General features: G+C 38.8%; 1 protein-coding gene across 1 annotated transcript in view; it reads right to left on the reverse strand.

Moving 5' to 3' along the window:
* Positions 1-12,635: 12,635 nt before the first annotated feature.
* thsd7aa (thrombospondin, type I, domain containing 7Aa) overlaps positions 12,636-17,392 on the reverse strand; it is a 143,602-nt gene continuing 138,845 nt past the window's right edge. The window contains exon 28 of the mRNA XM_069715116.1: positions 12,636-13,867. Coding sequence (XP_069571217.1) covers positions 13,780-13,867 — 88 coding nt within the window. The 3' untranslated portion in view covers positions 12,636-13,779. The remainder of the gene's footprint in view (positions 13,868-17,392) is intronic.

The following is a 17,392-nucleotide window of genomic DNA, read 5'->3' on the forward strand; positions in this document are numbered from 1 at the left end:
GGGTAGCCTCTTCCTAATAGCTTATCATTGGGCTGCAAAGAGGATGTGCAAAAGATAAAGACAAGAGACAGGAAGAGGATGATTGCCCAGCTGAGTGACGCTGGCGTCCGCTGCCATGAATATGTTTGGCTGGCTTGGCTCCATCGGCAATTGTGAGGGCAGATGTTGCTGCGGGCCCACAGGCGTTGCCGTGACGCGGTGGCAGCAGGTTTGCCGTGGCTGCTGCCCAACCAGCTGCCATCTGAAGTGTCACACCACATCCGGAGCGAGGGATAGGAGTCTAACTGGGCTTGACCAGAAGGGCTGGGGCGCACTTCACACCATGTGTGGCGACAAAAGGCCTGGTGGTCTAGAGTTATTGCTGAGGCTGCCAGTGCTTTTCAAGATGATACGGTGGGTGGGCGGGCTGAGGGGGAGCTGACAGAGACAAATGGCTGAGCAGAGCGTCGGTCACAGGATGCAGCTGCTGCACATCAATCGCTTCCTCATCACCAGTAGAATGACTGCCGGCTTCAGCTTCAAGGAGTAGGGACAGAAACTCAAATTTCCTTTTAGTTTATTGGAGAGTCTGAATACAAGTTTTCAAGTGAAAGACAGCCACAGATTTTAGACTTATTTTTGACAAAAACTTTCAGAACTTAACTTGGGCAGTGCTTTCTTTTTTTATGCTAATATAAACCATTTAAGAGTCGGTAATAAGGCCTTCAATAAATTATTGAAAAACGGGAGATAGAGTAAGATGATAAATATGATTTCATACAACCTGGGTCTTATTCTATATGTTATTGTGTATATCATTATAACATTACTGTGATTAGGTTTATTTCTTATATTTGGGAATGTGACGACATTTGCTGCTGAGTATCCCAGGGAAATATGTTTTTAGTGGATGATTATTGACCTCACAATTTATGTCTGTTTAGCTCTTTTTGTAGTAAATTGGGTGGTGCCTGGGTATCCAGCTATCTCATAGGAGATGCTAAAAACGCTAAATTAGACGTAAGGTATGTATTTTTGCAGAATCATTTGATATCAATGCTTTTTTCTGGCGATAGAGTTTCCCACCCATAAGTTAACTGAGACAAAATCCACAAGTAGTCAGACCTTCACACACAGTTCATCTAGCTTTATTTGGCAACCACTTTATTTTGGAATAAAACTAAACGTGTACATTTCCATCAATTTGCTAATAACTATGCACACAACTCTGATGACTTTTACAGTTTTAGGTTTAAGACGAACTCTGATGGATGTTTACAATAGAACATTTTGGGAATAATTTCAGTTTCATTGTTATACTCAGTGGTGCAGTGATTAGCACTTTTGCCTCACAGCAAGAAGGTTCTGGGGCCATCTTGTGTGGAGTTTGTATGTTCTCCCTGTGCCTGCATGGTCTGTCTCCGGGTGCTCCGGCTTCCTCCCACCATCCAAAGACATGCATGTCAGGTTAATTGGTGATTCTGAAAAAAAAAAATGCCCTTAGATGTGAATGAGAGCGTGAATGGTCTTTGTTTCTGTCTGTCTTTCTGTGTGGCCCTGTGATAGACTGTCCATGGCCCAAAAGTAAGCTCGGATAGGCTCCAAGCCCAACGTGACCCTGTTCAGGATGCAGCTGGTATAGATAATGGATGGATTGTGGTTCTTTTAAACACCTGCAATATACATCTTAACTGATAACATCTTAATCAAAATTCACCTGATTAGTTACTAGTAAGGGACGGTGGCAGAGGCCTTCACTTGCTCTATAAATTCTTTCTGTTTTCCCCAAATGAAATTCAGCTGTCAAGTAAAGTCCTCTTCCAGCCACAAGAAAAGAACAGAAGTTGAATTAAAACTTAAATAATGGCTCAGGAAAATCTGGACAACAATCACATCTCTTGCCTCTCTCGTTCATTTGTTATCTTTTGCTATAAAGTTTTATCTAATCATTAGTGAACTGTATGTATTTTGCTGTCTTAAAACATATGATTTCTGAGGTGTCCACAAGTTTACAAAGTCATTGGTCACTATCAGCTGAGGTAGTATTTTTTATTTTTTATATTTTTGCTATGACTGAGGTACATTATGCACAGCAGAAGATGCAGACCTTTTTCCTGTGCCTTTCAGATGATGGCATTTTCTGCCATTTTAAAAAACCTTTCTAAAGACAGACCACCACTTCCCTTGATTGATGCAGTGTTTTATTTTTATCAGAAGGAGGTAATCATTTAAGAGACATCTTTGATCTTTAAGCCCAGGGGATGAGAGCTTAGAAACAAAGACTGCTGTGTAGATGATCTGTAGAGATTGACCTGGTATCCTTAATCAAATTTTATGGCAGATCTTGATGTCTCTGGGGTTGCAGCAAAGTCACCCATTTGAAGTGGCTTTTACAACATGAATTCATTGATTAGGGCAGCCTGTAGGACTTTCTTTTGTTGGCTGAGGGAAGTTAATTGGAAGACAGAGACATGATTATGTCAAGTGCTGATTAAATGAGAGGACCACAACCATGTAGCCTGTCTCTGTTTCACTTCTTAACATCTGATAGTAATCAGGGGCTCTGATGATAAAAGCAATTACATCACTTCAACAAGTGGACAACAACAATTTAACCAATGGAGGAATAAAATAATTAGATGTTACGACATCTAATTATTACTACTAATATTATTATTAGTTTTACTACATTAGGACAGAACTGATGCCTTTTGGAATGTAGCCGTAGCCAAAAACACATTGCAGAATAAATATAACTGCAACTTTCCAAGCCAGTGCAGCTTGGCCTCAGTGTGTGTATCCATTTTTGTGTTTTCAGCAATTTTCTTCATGACAGAGGTTAATTTGCACTGACCTATCCCTCCCCAGCTAAGGACTTCTCCTTTGTCTTTACGAGAAGTGGAAGTTAACAAAGCTTTGAGCTTAGTCAAATGGAGACTGGACAAGATTAGCTTTTTAACAAAGGACATCTGACATCTCAAAACAGTGATACAAATGAGACAATTAAGTGAATATGGTTTTGGGAGTTTAAGGCTTTTGTTAAGGCAGGTATTAATAGTTGATGTGAATGTTCCAACAGATCTCCATTCTGGTCAGGTTGAGCAGTTTGCACAGGTTTAGCTGTCTTTCAATGACATCTGGTGGTAGAAGCTATTATGACTTCACATTTAAGCTTTAGATTTTGGGCTTGTGTTCTGGGTATTGGTTTTGGATTGTTTTGGGAGTGTGTGTGTGCGTGTGGGGGGGTTATTTGTTTGTTTTGTTTTTCCTTATTAGGGTTCAGCCCTGTAGGGACAGACTTCTGTTGTTTTTGGTTCGGATTTGACATTATCATACTTTGTCTTCTTCTGCAGCTGAAATTGCCATGAGCTGAAATTATCTAGTAACATGAAACTTGGCACAATAACTGGAAATGATGTGCATTACCTAATGATGAAAGATGGCCCAAATCAGTCAAATGGTGGCTCCTTAATTAATAATAATTTTTAACAGTCTGTTGTGGCCAGTGCATTGTACTTCACTGTGGTCTGCTGGGGGAGCAGCATTGGAGCCAGTGACACCAACAGACTTAACAAACTGGTTAAGAAGGCCGGCTTCATCATCGGCCACAAACTGGACAGCCTGGAAAAGGTGGTGGAGAGGAGGACGCTGAACAAACTATTATCCATATTGGATAATCCTGACCACCCTCTCCACCACCTGCTGCAGGGACAGCGGAGCACTTTCTCTAAAAGATTCCTCCAGCTCTGCTGCCACAAGGACAGATACAGGAGATCATTCCAGATACAGGAGATCATTCCAGATGCAGGAGATCATTCCTGCAGACTACAATAAGGCAAAAGACTGGCAAAATCCATCACATAACAATAACACTGTTGACTGTGTTTCTTGGTTGTTTGTATATAATTTATATAGATATATACTGTACTGTATATACTGTGCATTTTATATTTTATCTTTTATATTTAATATTTTTTACTGCTATTTTACTGCTATTTTATTGCTTTCTATTATTCTATTATTATCTTATTGCTTCTGTATGCTGCTGTAGCGAAAAAAATTCCCATCGGGGATTAATAAAGTAACTACCTAACCTAACCTAATTAAGGCCTCGAAATTATATTTTGAAAAGCCATGCCCCTTACATCGTAAGTAGAATTGACTTGAAATTTGACACACAGGTCCAATGTGCTCTATAAAAAAAAGTGTTTTGGACCATAAAGGTCTATCGTTATGGATTTTTCCCATTTTTGACATTAATCTTCAACTGTGGGTTGAAGATGAGATGTCTGCTATGGAATTTTCTGTTGATCATTATTGGGCAAAGCTGATTAAAAGTTGAATAAAACCTCATGATATCTCTTGGTTTTCCAAATATTGACTGATTTTCACCCATGAGACTGTTGTTTATGTCCTATGTGGAAAAAAAGATCACTGTTGACTTACCTACTTATGTATGTAAGTAAAATTACATAAAATATAAAATTTAGCTCGTTTTGTGTGTAACCTAAATTACATGATTAACATTGTTATTTTCACCAAACCCTGATCTTTTTCTAAACCTAACCAAGTAGTTTTGGTCCCTGAAATTTAAGTATTACTACCATGACAATAAAGTATCTAGTACATCCAACAGACATGTCGTTTTGGTAAATGAGCTATTCTGACATTAAGAACATGGTACTCCGATTCAAAATTGTATTTCTAAGTGAAGAGCTATTTTGTTTTCAGCATCAATTCAGTGAGACTGAAGGTTGTTATGGAGGTTGTAGATAGCTCGCTTTGAGGAAAATGTATCATTTGTTTCTATAGCATGATCAGGTAGACTAAAAGTGACCACCAGGTGATCAATACATCAAGTGTTGTTCACTAAGAGATAGAAAAGCAATTGAGAGAGAATGATACAATGTATTAAAGTTAGACATCTGCACTAAACAAACTCCACCCTGACCGAGAACAAGTACTGTAGCACTCCATTCTTCAGAGACATACTGCACTCTTTGGTTTGCATCTTTGTGGAGAAGGATTGATACTGCAGCAGGATAGCAGGCCCAAACCCATCTCAGAGCTTTGAACAACTCATTGCAGAACAAAGAAGACCAAGAAGTGCTGATGTCTAAGACTTTTTTCCACAGTCACCTCAACCCCATTCTGTTAGGATTCCTGTCTGTTCCCAGTGTGTTTTCCCCTGTTTAACAGGGGAATACCTTTCCTCCTGTGTCCTGTCATTTCCCTGTCTGTTTTTCTCCCTCAGCAGTACCCTCCTCCAAGCACCGCCCACTACCGCACCTCTCCGGCAGCACAGCTGAGCGGCATTCCAAGTGATTACGCCGGCCGCTACTTATACCCTAGTCTCCTGCCCATCCGGTGTCAGTTCGTCCGTTGCCTACCCGTCAACCCGTCCAGTAAGTCCGTTCCGTCTCCCGTTGTTGAGATTACGATTCTGACCTATTTCCTGTTTCCTGCCGTTCAGTGTCGGGCCACGGGCATCCACCTGAACGAAAAAGATTCCAGATCGTTCCTCGGAGATCATCTGCTGCAATCTTGGCAATCCTGTGTCGAGCTACGAGTGTCACACAGTCGACCCTGCCAGTTCCATCCAGTGTCGAGCCACGGGCATCACCTGCACGAAGAGACCCTCCAGTGCGTTCCTCGGAGATCCGCTGTCGAGGGTTTGGGCGATCCTGTGTCGAGTCGCGGACGTCACACAATCGATCCAGCCAATCAGCTCGCTGAGGAGAGATCTGGGGATTCCCCCCAGCGGAGCATCGCCGTTTGGCTACGTCACCCGGCCACGTGTCAAGGAGAACCCCGGGATTCCCTCGAGTGGTGAAGCGCAGATTGACACAGACTCTTGGCGTGCATTTCCTGTTTGCTCTCACTGCCCGGGGAATAAAGACCTGATTCCTAAGAGATTTTGCCGTGTGTCTGCATTTGGGTTCGTTTATCCCCTTACCACATAACACATTCAACTGTAGCTCGAGTGACCTCAACAAACCAAAATGTGCAACAGAAGAGTATGCTTGGGACATGTTACCAATGCTGAGAAGTAATCTGAAGTTTTGATATGTCGATCCAATTTAAATAAAACAATAGACTTTGAGGGTTACAGGTCAGGCTGTTAACATGTGAAGGACTAAACAAATGGATTTCATTTGAATGCAACTTTCCAAACTCCCACATGAAGTAAACACAGTCAGAATAAAGGATAGGTGAAGTTTGACTGTGGTTGGGATGCTGCATTGTGTGGTCAGCAGGAGTTATTTCAGCAATTGTTTCCTCATCTTTCTGAGAATCATCTTTGGATTTCAATGTATCAACAGTTTAGCAGATCACTTTTTACACCACATATTCATAGAGACTCACTTGTCGCTTCACGACGTAAATTTGAGACAAAAGAAGCAAAAACCTCTGAGAATGTCGTCCTTCTACCGTCTCCATCCAGTTATAAAGTGTCCCAGCCGCTGCATTTCCTTCATATTCTGCAGATTAGCTCGTGACTTTGTGGTCACGTAATGATGGCAGCAAAGACCCACGTCTGATGTCAGATCCTCTTCTGTGACATCATCAGGTTCTCTCAGGTTCTTTCAGTTATGTGATGTATAAAAAAAAAAAAGCATAAGCTTAAGTCTCAATAGTGGGACAAGGCGTAAAAATGCTGTCACACCTGGTCACACTAACTGTAGTGGACAGATCCTCTTCGGTTCATAAAGACTCTCTTCAACTCATATACCATTCCAGGTCATGTTGGGTTTACAAATTATTTTTATGCACCAGAACACCATACCACCTCCTTGGTTGAGAACTAAATCACCTCTGACCCCGGGAAGTGCCCACAATTGCATATTTATGTAAAGAGACGTGTTCTTATCTGTTCCAAAGGACTTAATTCAAAAGGGACCATAACTACCAAAACACTTGGACAAGACAAACCCGTTAGCATGTTTTGTTTTTTTCCATGTTACCACACTGCCATCTAATGGTTGAACATCATTACTGCTCCATAACAACTAACTCATCACCCAAGCTAAATTAAACTATGGTGTAATTTCTACTCATCCATTCATGTTTTTTATTATATATTCTGCAATTGTTTCCGATGAAAAAAGTTACATTTGTGTAACTGGAGGATATCTAATAATTTACTAAATTCCTAAATGGATCCACAAACAGTTTTTCTTTTCTATCTATTCCTTTCTTCGACCATCACCAGTTGTTAGTAATTGATACGATTTCAGTGACCCCATAACATGCATGTTATAATCCCCATTCACATAATGTATTGTTTGTGTAAATGCTATTCAATAAATATGACTATCATTGCTTATACTCAGCAATTGTTCTGTGTATTTCCTTGAACATATTAGAACAAAACCTATTTTGATATTTGATTGATAAATGTTGTGTGTTAAAATGTTTTTTCCCTTCATCCAGAGGGTGGTGCCCCTCTTAAATGAATGCAAATATGGTGACTTTAATAGTGCTACACAACATTAATGGGGCACTTGAAGACCAAGAAAGCCAAACATTACTGAAGTCACGAAAAGCTCATTGTCAGATCATGCTGAAAAAACATCGGGTTTTTTATAGAGTTTGGAAAAGCTTAAAACTAAACATTTTGGCATTTTACAGTGATTCAACTTTTCGCTAAAATTGATGAGCTGACATCATCATTTGTAATGAAACATTTTGTATTCAATTTGAGACAAATGCAAAATAAAAGTATCTTAAGAGTTTTTTTTAATTTTCATAATTTTGCAAAAGAAACTAAAAATCATGCATGATGCTTCAGTTTTCTTGTGGAATACACAATTCAAATTCTACATATAATCATCATACATAAAGCTCGCAGCCAAAACCAAACCTTTACTCTTATAGCTTCTCTAAGCACGTGCAATTTTATTATTTTATACATTCTTCTGTCTGTAAAGGTTGACAGTCATCCAGGTCATGTTCAATCTAAATTTTATCCAAAGGCACTGAAGAGGCCTTCCAGATTAGAGGCAAAGTATCTCCAAGAAACTAAAAGAAGTCAGATTGCCTTTGGAAAGATTTTACATAATCGTGTTGTTGTTTTTTTACACTTAAAAAACAAAACACTTATGACAATATTTCCATTGTTTATTATCAGCGATTAGTCAAATACATATAAACAAACAGTAAGAAAAGGACAGAGTTCATCAGCAACTTTGTTTTTCACAAGGTTATGAATATCACTTTTAGCACACGCACATTCACGCCTCCAGTTTTTTTCTCTTTGTTTTTTTTTTAAATAACAACTTGCGCAGTAAAAAAACAAAAAAAGAGAAACTTTGTGGTACATGAACATTAAATAAAAAAGAAATATTTAGCACTTTATTTACAACTCATATTCAAAGAATTATAAATTAAACATTCCATTAACTTACTAGCAACAAACTCCACAGAATATTAAAATGCCATTCTCTGGCTATGATATGATGTCTCAGTACTAATAAAAATTACACTACTCACTGGGTGACTGGATTTTAGCTTACATCAGGCAGTTACATCAGGCAGCATTGTATGGTTTAAATTTTCACCTCAAAATATTCTTACATTACGAGACTCCCTGAACTGTTTTTGTCAAGAGAAAACCTTCTGGATAGGATTTCACACTATCCTGAGACACCAGAAGTATTTAAGGGCTGAAGACTACAACTCTTCAGTGGGAGGGTCCATACATGACCCAACAACTTCATAAAAAGTTAACTAAACATGAATGGATGAGGAAAACCTGTAAGAAAGACTTGAATCCTCCAGTTTACTGTACAGGGAAGGACAGCCAACAGGAATACAAACTGATGTACTACAGCAGAGAACATTAGACTGGGTATTGTTGGTAGAGATAGAACATCTCAAATACCTGAAGATGTGTTTAACTTCAAAATGAGCCCAGAATAAAACTTATACAGAACAAAAAAAAATTGGGTACCACTTGCTACTGAGGCATTTTTGGCAGAAATAATGTATTTACTAATGAAATAAATGTTTGTTTTGTTTATGCTTTATGCCAGTTATTAGACATTAATATATTATGAGCCCACAAACAACTGCAGCCCCCCTAGCCTAAAAGTTGTTCCTGGACTTGTAACTGATCATAAGTAATTCATTTATTAACGACTGGTAAAGCCATTATTTACAATTAGCTAAAAAAGTAAATGTTAAAATGTTAAATGTAATATTTCATTACTGGGATGTATTCTCTGAAGGCTGAATATGCAGAAATGACACAGTGTGGAGTCCATTAACATTGGTTGTACAAGAGACCGAAACTGATGGTTTATTTCGGTACTTATCAAAATGATTATGATGATGGGAGTCACTATTTGTAAATACCCCGGAAACATTTTTTTGAGTTTTATTTCTAAACATTCCAAGCTGACATTGATCTACAAAAAACCCCAAACTCTTTGGCGGTATAGGTGGCCACAAACTATAAACTGATTTTGATCTCCAAGTTTGGAGAAAAGTAGGCTACATTATACTGCATTTGGAGGAGCCTGTGGCATGTAACAGTCTCATTTAGTCCATCAGACTCACTAAACTCACTGGTCTGGGTTATGCTAGAAATTAAGTAGCTCATACAATGTGTGGTCAGGCCATGTCAGAAATCACAAGTGCTTGCACTTGTTCTGAAATGGCCAGAATGAAATGATGACCATCTGGGGGGGATTGTTTCCCAGAAAATATTAATATTGTTCTGCATCTGAAAGGTGACAGTAATAACTGCCTAAGAAGAGAGAAATGAGAGGTTCAAACCCTGGCTCTTTTAACATCTGCACACAAATGGCTGGCCAGATGTGCAGTAACGGTCAGACCCGGACCGCCGTAATTCGGTGTCAAAAAAGTGTGAGGGCAGGGGGCTTCTGGAGCTGTTTGACCATCTGACAAACAGTTCTGATGAAAAACAGACACATTTAAGGCTTCATCAGGCTTCAAGCCAACTGCTTGTCAACTTGCCCAACCAATCCTTTCAATTTGACAAGCAGTCCCATTTTAATTAGTCACTAGCCAGGTGACTGGATGTTTGAGCTTCTCTCTCAGCTCTCTTTTTCATTCTTTACACAAATGCCTCTCACTTTTTGTGTGGGCAACCAGTATCACAATTCATCATGTCCAGACTACAAAGGCATGCAAAAGATTGAGAATGCTTGGAGAGAGATCGGAGAGGCAGTGTGATGCAGCAAGAACAAGACGATGGGTGTTTTCACGCTTGGTCCCCTTCAGCCCTCGAAACAAACTCAAGAGTTATTAGCCAGTATTTTTTGTGCATATCTAAACACTCGAAACAGACGCACTCAGACCACCTCCTGAAATCATCTGAATTTGGCTTGTTCTCCAGTCCACAGTGCGGTTCATTTAAACTATGCATTGTGAACACAAAGTGGCCCAGGCTCACTTCGCCTTTGGTCATCGTATTTTATCCCTCTAGGCTTGAGGTACAAAGATCACATGTGCTTGTACTGTGATACTATGTAACTATAGTAACTATGTAACTATGGCAATGATAGCAAGACTGGTGGATCAGGAGTAGTTAGGATGAGAGGAAAAAAAACAATCCAACAAAACATTAAAACCACTGACAGGTACATTTAGATGCTCTGTTCATTAGGATTATAAAGCTCAGTTATTATTCATTGGGTTTTTGATTCATTTTAATCATCATTTTGGAGCCTTTAATTTGTGGTGCATCAGTACTGGGTTTTACTAAGAGATGTTTCTAGTATTTTGTCCCGCATTGGGTTGACAAAATATTAGGAACACCTCTCTGTACAACCAAGTCAGTTTAGCAGCAACACAGAAAAAATAACCAATTAAATACATCGACATCTCTCTCAATCAGACTGAATAACAACGGAACAAACATAATGACGGGAGAATTTATTTCTGGGATTATGAGTTGTACTTTATGGTTCACCTGTCAGTAATTTTATGTTACCCCAGCTGGAAATGTTGCAATGCTGTAGTCATTTTTTTTTTTAGCAATGTTGTATCAGAATGTTCTTCTTAAACTTAGGATAACATTTTCTAAAAACATATGTATAAAATGTTAACACTGGTTTGTTCAGACATTTGTAAAGCATGTTTTCCTGTTCAAAAGTCTGGGAACATAAAAAACAAAACAAACAAAAAAACAAAACTAAGAATTAAAGCATAATGTTCCGTATGTTTTGACAATGTTATGAAACATATTTTAGAAATGTTTACACAAAACATTTAAAGAATTTTCTTAGAGATCACTATTCTTCCTGAAAGAAGAACATTCTGGGAACAACAACAATAAAAAAAAAAACTTTCTAACATAACTAGGAAATAATATTCTCAGAACTTTATTGGAACAAAAAACTTCCCTTCCCGTCCCTTGGATAGCTGGTTGGTGTTTAGAGTGAACAGAGAGAAGACTAAGGACCCATCAGAGCTGAAGTGGAGCAGAAAGAGAAGTGAGTCTTATTTCGAATAAACTCACAATGTGAATGCAAATAGAACAAGTCCACTTTTTGATCCACTTTGAGGAGACTGAGTTTGGGTCGTTTAAAAAGGTCCATTTGTGAAAACACCCTTAAAGTCCCTCTACTGGCTTTGGTTAAACCCATAAAAATGTATCACTGTTTATAAATATTTAGAAGATTTTTCAAAGACAAAGAACAGAAAAAAAAAGTGGCTTTGATATAACTCCTTTGTCCTCCTTTACTATGTGCAGATCTATGAAAATGCAAACAGTCCATGCCTTGATCTCTACCCACCCCTCTGCTGCTCGCCTGAAGTGCCAACCCAGCCATTGGTTTGTGAACTGCCACTTTGTAGCCTTGTTGTGTTTTTGAAGCCAGAAATGACCACATTCAAACGAAAGGGTGGGACTGGTGAGAAGAGAGGGGTGGATCTGACTCAGAACCTGTGGACACTAAGCATTTCCATGTATATCTGCAACCCGACTGCACCCCAGGCATATCAAACATAAATTTGAGGCGTAAAATTTAGAAGGACTGCTAGTAGAAGTGAAGGAACACCAATCAGAAGGAGTGAATTTAGCAAATGACAACATAATGATTTGTGGAAAAAATTAATCAACTTTTTACTTCATGAGGAGTTGGAGCTTTTTGAGTAAGAGTCTATTGGGGCCAGAGGGTTTTTTTTGCAGCCAGCCTCTAGCAGCCCTCAGTGGTATTGCACTTTAAGGCACTTGTGCATTGGCTTTATTTGTCAGACCCAGAGTCTATGTCCATTTTATGACGTCAATGCCTGCAGCTCAAGCTGGCATCTCAATAACATGGAAAGACCCAACCTGCAAATTGACAAGATTGGTTCCTCAGGTACGTGATGTATGAATCTTAATCTGTGTTTTTGACACTGTCAGACTGTTACAGCAGTCCCATAGTAAAAATCCGCAGCTATTGCTGAACTGCTTATTTTATTCATTACACATCTTTAAGCTTGTAAAAAAAAAAACACCACATGTTAATAAGGTTAAAAATTTGATTTTGATTGGAGAAGTGTTTAAGCGTACCTATCCAGAACATAAAGTTGAATACGTTTGCCTTTAGAAATGTTTGATGCACTATATGAATTAGTTAGTTTGGAGCATATATGAGACTTTTTTTTAAAAAAGCAACAAATGCTATAAGTTTGCCAAAAAAAAAAAAAATTTGAACTTTGAGTTTTAAGTCCGAATTTAGAAGTCAGCATTTAATTATGTCAAACTTTTGATGTTTAAATGTTTAAATCAAGATGAATCCGATGAATTCCGTATTTTGGTTTCGTCTCTATTTTGTTTTCCAGTCACAGGCCAATATTTGTATTTTAATGTATTTTCTGTAGTCATTTTTCTGTAGATTGTGATGTATCCTACACATTTACAAAGGTAAAAACCATGAAGTTCCAGTCAAAAAAAATCGATTTAAAAAAAAAAAAGCAAACATGAAATGAAGTTCAGCAGAGTTTGGGAAATGTAGCTGTACATACTAGAAAGGTAAAGTTGAGACTACAGAAATAAAATATATTTACATTGAGTCCCTTTGTATCATGTAGAAGAGGTAATAGAAGAAAAATATGAACAAACAATGGTGAATTCTGTTCGCAAAAAAAGTCTACTTTTGTACATTTCTAGGACAAGACTGTACACCATCTTGTATTGAAAGAGGCAGTTTCCTATGGCAAAGCTAGACATTAGTACATATCATGCTGCACTAATATAGTGCAAAATTATGCCTGAAAAACAGTGAAAGGAAATGCAGGCAAAAGTGTTGGTGGGTCTGGTATTCATGATACTCACTTTTTTTTTCTGGTTGTACTTTTTCTTGTGAGTTGCACCCAAGCCATAAGGACATAGAAGGATTGTAATGTTCCTCAAAGGACAAAATGATACAAAGCTAATGCCTTAGCTGAGAGAAAATGAACATGAATAATGATTTGTGCTTTTACAGCAAAATATTTGTTTTGGGGCAACCCACTCCAACAACTGTAGTTTGAATGTTGCCGGCAATAGTCGATGGCAGAGAAGCAAAGGCAGACTTCCAGAAGAAGATAAAGAATTTATGAAGGCTCTTGTGAAACAAAGTATAAACATGAAAGTTTAAAGATGAGGATGGGATCATCAAGGCTGCTAATGAATGTGGACTCAGTGTCTGGATCTTTAAGGTTCACTTTTCTGTCAGAATCTTTGTCTGAATGTTGGTTGAACAATGTCCAGCAGTAGCCCTAACCTCAAGAGGTTTCCATGGCAAACCTGTGTCCTGATGGAGGACAAATGTCTGTAGGTTAGTGTGGTAAGTAGGAAAACCTTTACATGTCAGCATCTCCATCGTAGGCCAGAGTCAGTGGCTTCAGTCTGTTGTTCATCTGTCGCCGCTGTGGTTTCTTAGGCTTTTTGCTACAAAACAAAGAAACAGCAGGCAACGACGTTTTAGACAGTTGAACCGTAAGTGGTCAGCAGTAGCTTTTGCTTTAAGACATAAAAACAAACCTATAATGTGTTAAAGATTTTGTGTTTGTTGATGTTTCCACATTGCTGGCCTGTCTCTGGATCAATTTGCCCCCGAGGTTGTGAAATAACACAAATTTTTTCATTTTAATGAAGAGACTCTAAATCATATATAATCTCCAATCCATATCCAATAACTAATTCATATTTCCCATTTTTCAATTCTATGGTTTTCATTGAGTGTCATTCACTGAGGCAGAACAGATAAAATAAGTCAATAACATTCGAAAATGACTCAGAGGGCCCTTTTTTTGTTCCTGGCGCACCGTAGACGCAGCGCAGACTTGATCTGCGCTGCGTCTCTGTTTGGAATTTACGTAGACCAAGACAAACCCAGGTACACCCAGCTTTGCCAAGATAGGTGCAAAGACACAATAGACGGGTTGCTGTTAAAGCCGGTGCAGTACAATATTGGTGTCAACTTTGAGGTGACTTGTGCCTGCAACTCTGCTAGCACAGGCCAAGTCTAAGTCCAGCACAGCTGACGGAGAGCTGTAATGTGCACATGAACAAACCTGTCCAAAGTCCCACAGACAGGTTTGTTGGATGTTCCGCGTATTTAATCCCACTTACATAAATAATTAAAGGAAGATTTGTTTTAAATGCAACCTTCCAATTCAGTTAATCATATGAAAAATGTAAGTTACTCTTGTTTGTTGAAAAGGTTGGGAATCCGGTAGTTGATAGATATCATGAGGCAGCAGTCAATCTCAGCAATAAAATATAAAGGCCACTCAGGTGAACTACAAATCAATTACAATTAAATTACGCATAAAGCAGTAACAGTTCAAAAGCCTTTTCAGCTCCTCATCTGGTTTAATCTGGTTAATCTACCAGCTGTGCAAACCAATCACACTCAAAGCACTGATGCAGTTTGTTTAATGACATCACAACACGTCTGCATAATTTACTTCTGCTCGCTCCTCAACATTGTTTGAGGACCCAATTTGACTATATTTGATGTGTTCTTTGTTCACTTTGAAATTTAATTAACGGCAGTGTTTAGAGGAAGCAGATGTTTGTCTTATATCATTGAACTGCTTCCAACACAGGACAACGGTTCTCATAATACCAGTGGAAGAGATTTTTACTATATTTAGTCACCTCTTCTCAAAGCAGTTATCAGTCCCTGGAGGACGACTTGTACCATAAATTTGGTGATTAGAGCCTGAACCTCCAGACAAGTATGTCAGTTTCATCTTTCGTGATGGGTAGCAGTTGTCAATCAGCGGCTTCTTCATTCATAAAAAATTGACAACCTGCTGCATCACGACAGTCTTCAAGGGAGTAAGAGGAGCTACTTTGATTGGCTGTGATTGAAGTTGTGACACACGTTCTAATGATCTATTCCTCCTACTTTACTGTACTAGAGTTGCGCCCAGCACTTGTATTCACCAAAGTATCAAACACAGTTGCCACACCTACTTACGCCACAGACAAAAATAGGGCGCAGAGCATTTTGTGATTTGCCATCATTAGGGTTAAAGATTGATTTAAAAGATCATTCCAGTTTATTTCAGCCTGGTGGATTTCCCATAATGTGGGTATTCTGGCTCTATGCTTCATCACTGTGAACTCTGTTTCAGTTGTAGAGATTCAGAGACATGCAGAATTTCACAGAACTGCGTTTATTGTTGCAATTAGCACACGCTCCCGCACCTGTCCAAATCATATCATGTGAAACATTAAATGTTTGTTTTCAAGTCTCACTGAGAGTAAATACAGATGTTTTGTAACTGCATTAAGGATCTCAATGTGGGGCAATTTGCCGGCTGATGTAATCTCCCGGCATTACATTTTGTGTTTTCCTTTCCTTTGAGAGTGCAAAGTTAGGAGGGCCCACAGAGCCTAAGTAGATACATGAATTATAGTACTATAGTACCAGGTTAAAATAAATCAAATATATAATTGAAATTCACAAACAACAACGACTTGAATGTGTTCAAATATGGGAATAACTAAGGTCAAGTTAAAGGAAAGGGTAAATGAATATCAGTTTTTCAAGTCTATGTCATTTGCTTGGTTGACCCATCTATCCCCCACAGCCAGCCTCATTTATATTATGTCTCATCTTTGCATCTCTACTACAGCTTTGCACCACCTGTGACAGAAAATGATAATAATAATAATAATAATAATAATAACAATAATTTGCCAACCAGAGTGTCTTTTGAGCAAATGTAGAAGAAATGTCATTAGATTCAAACCCAGGATAAACTTGCTGGGAGGTGTCAGTGCAAACCATGGCATCACTGAGTCACAACCGTAAGTGCATAATTTGATCTGCAACCCAATACCACATAGGATTAATTTCCCATCAATAAATTAAGCAGCACTTATGATGTTAAGTGTTGGATCTACTAGTCCAAGTAGGTTTTAACTTTCTAAATAGTTTTTTTTTTAATGGGGAAGTAATTGGATCTGCCTCAAATTCAAAAACCTAAATCTTAAAAGATCGCCATGGAAAAAGGTCAGCAGTAAAGTAAAATCCAACTTATTAAACAGTAAATGCTAAAATGTGCAAAATATATGAAGTGACATGCACTTAATAGTCAATTTAGAAAGACCATGTAAGGACCTTAACATTGAATAAAGAAAAAAAGACTATTTTATAGAAATGTGTGCATTTTATAAACCTTAATTCAGTAAAAACAACATTTAGAGAATCAACATGTCCAACTTAAGAAAAGTGAATGGATGACCACAAGATGGCAGTAGAATGACAACAAAAAAATTAAATTGTGATTGGCCTGTAGGTTTACAATCCCAGAGGTTGTTCGACTTTATTAAAAGTGAAATCATTCCTGTAAAACAGGTGGATTGAGAACCATCCAGGGCAATGGCTAAAGACACAGAGGTCATGCAACCTGTGCATTTGGTCCTGCAACCTGGAAGGAATATACATTGTACAGCAATGTCAGGTTGGGTGTGCAATGGATGCTGGACTGCTCACCTCAGGGAGTTGATCCACTGAAATGAATGGACAGGCACTCTAGGTGTCTGGGCACAGATGGATGTTAGGTGGAGGGAGTAGCAAGGGAGTAGGTGAGGCCGTGACTAAGTGATGAGTGTTTCAAAGTGAGGTGGAGGGGGGGGTAGTGACTGCTGCAGCTGTGGTTGTTGTTGTGATGATGGAGGCTGTTGGAGCTGCGCCTCATATTGCTGTTGCTGTTGTTGTTGCTGTTGCAGTTGGCTGTGCCGTTGTAACTCGTCTTGCTCTAGTTTCTGGCATGCAGGACAGGTGTAAGGCACTGTGTAGCTGTTTGGGTCCATCCAGTAAATTCCATTTGAGGGGGACTTGGAGCTCAGCTTGCAGCAGAGGCAACAACCACAATAACTGAGCAAACAGTGTGAGAGTGGAGGTGTAGAAAGAAAAACAAGAAATGAAGGGACAAATGATGAGGGAACTCAAAG

Source organism: Brachyistius frenatus, unplaced genomic scaffold (genome assembly GCF_029030835.1).
Source record: "Brachyistius frenatus isolate BFR_SWC_R1_liver_20210118 unplaced genomic scaffold, ASM2903083v1 Contig_138, whole genome shotgun sequence".
NCBI lineage: Eukaryota > Metazoa > Chordata > Actinopteri > Embiotocidae > Brachyistius > Brachyistius frenatus.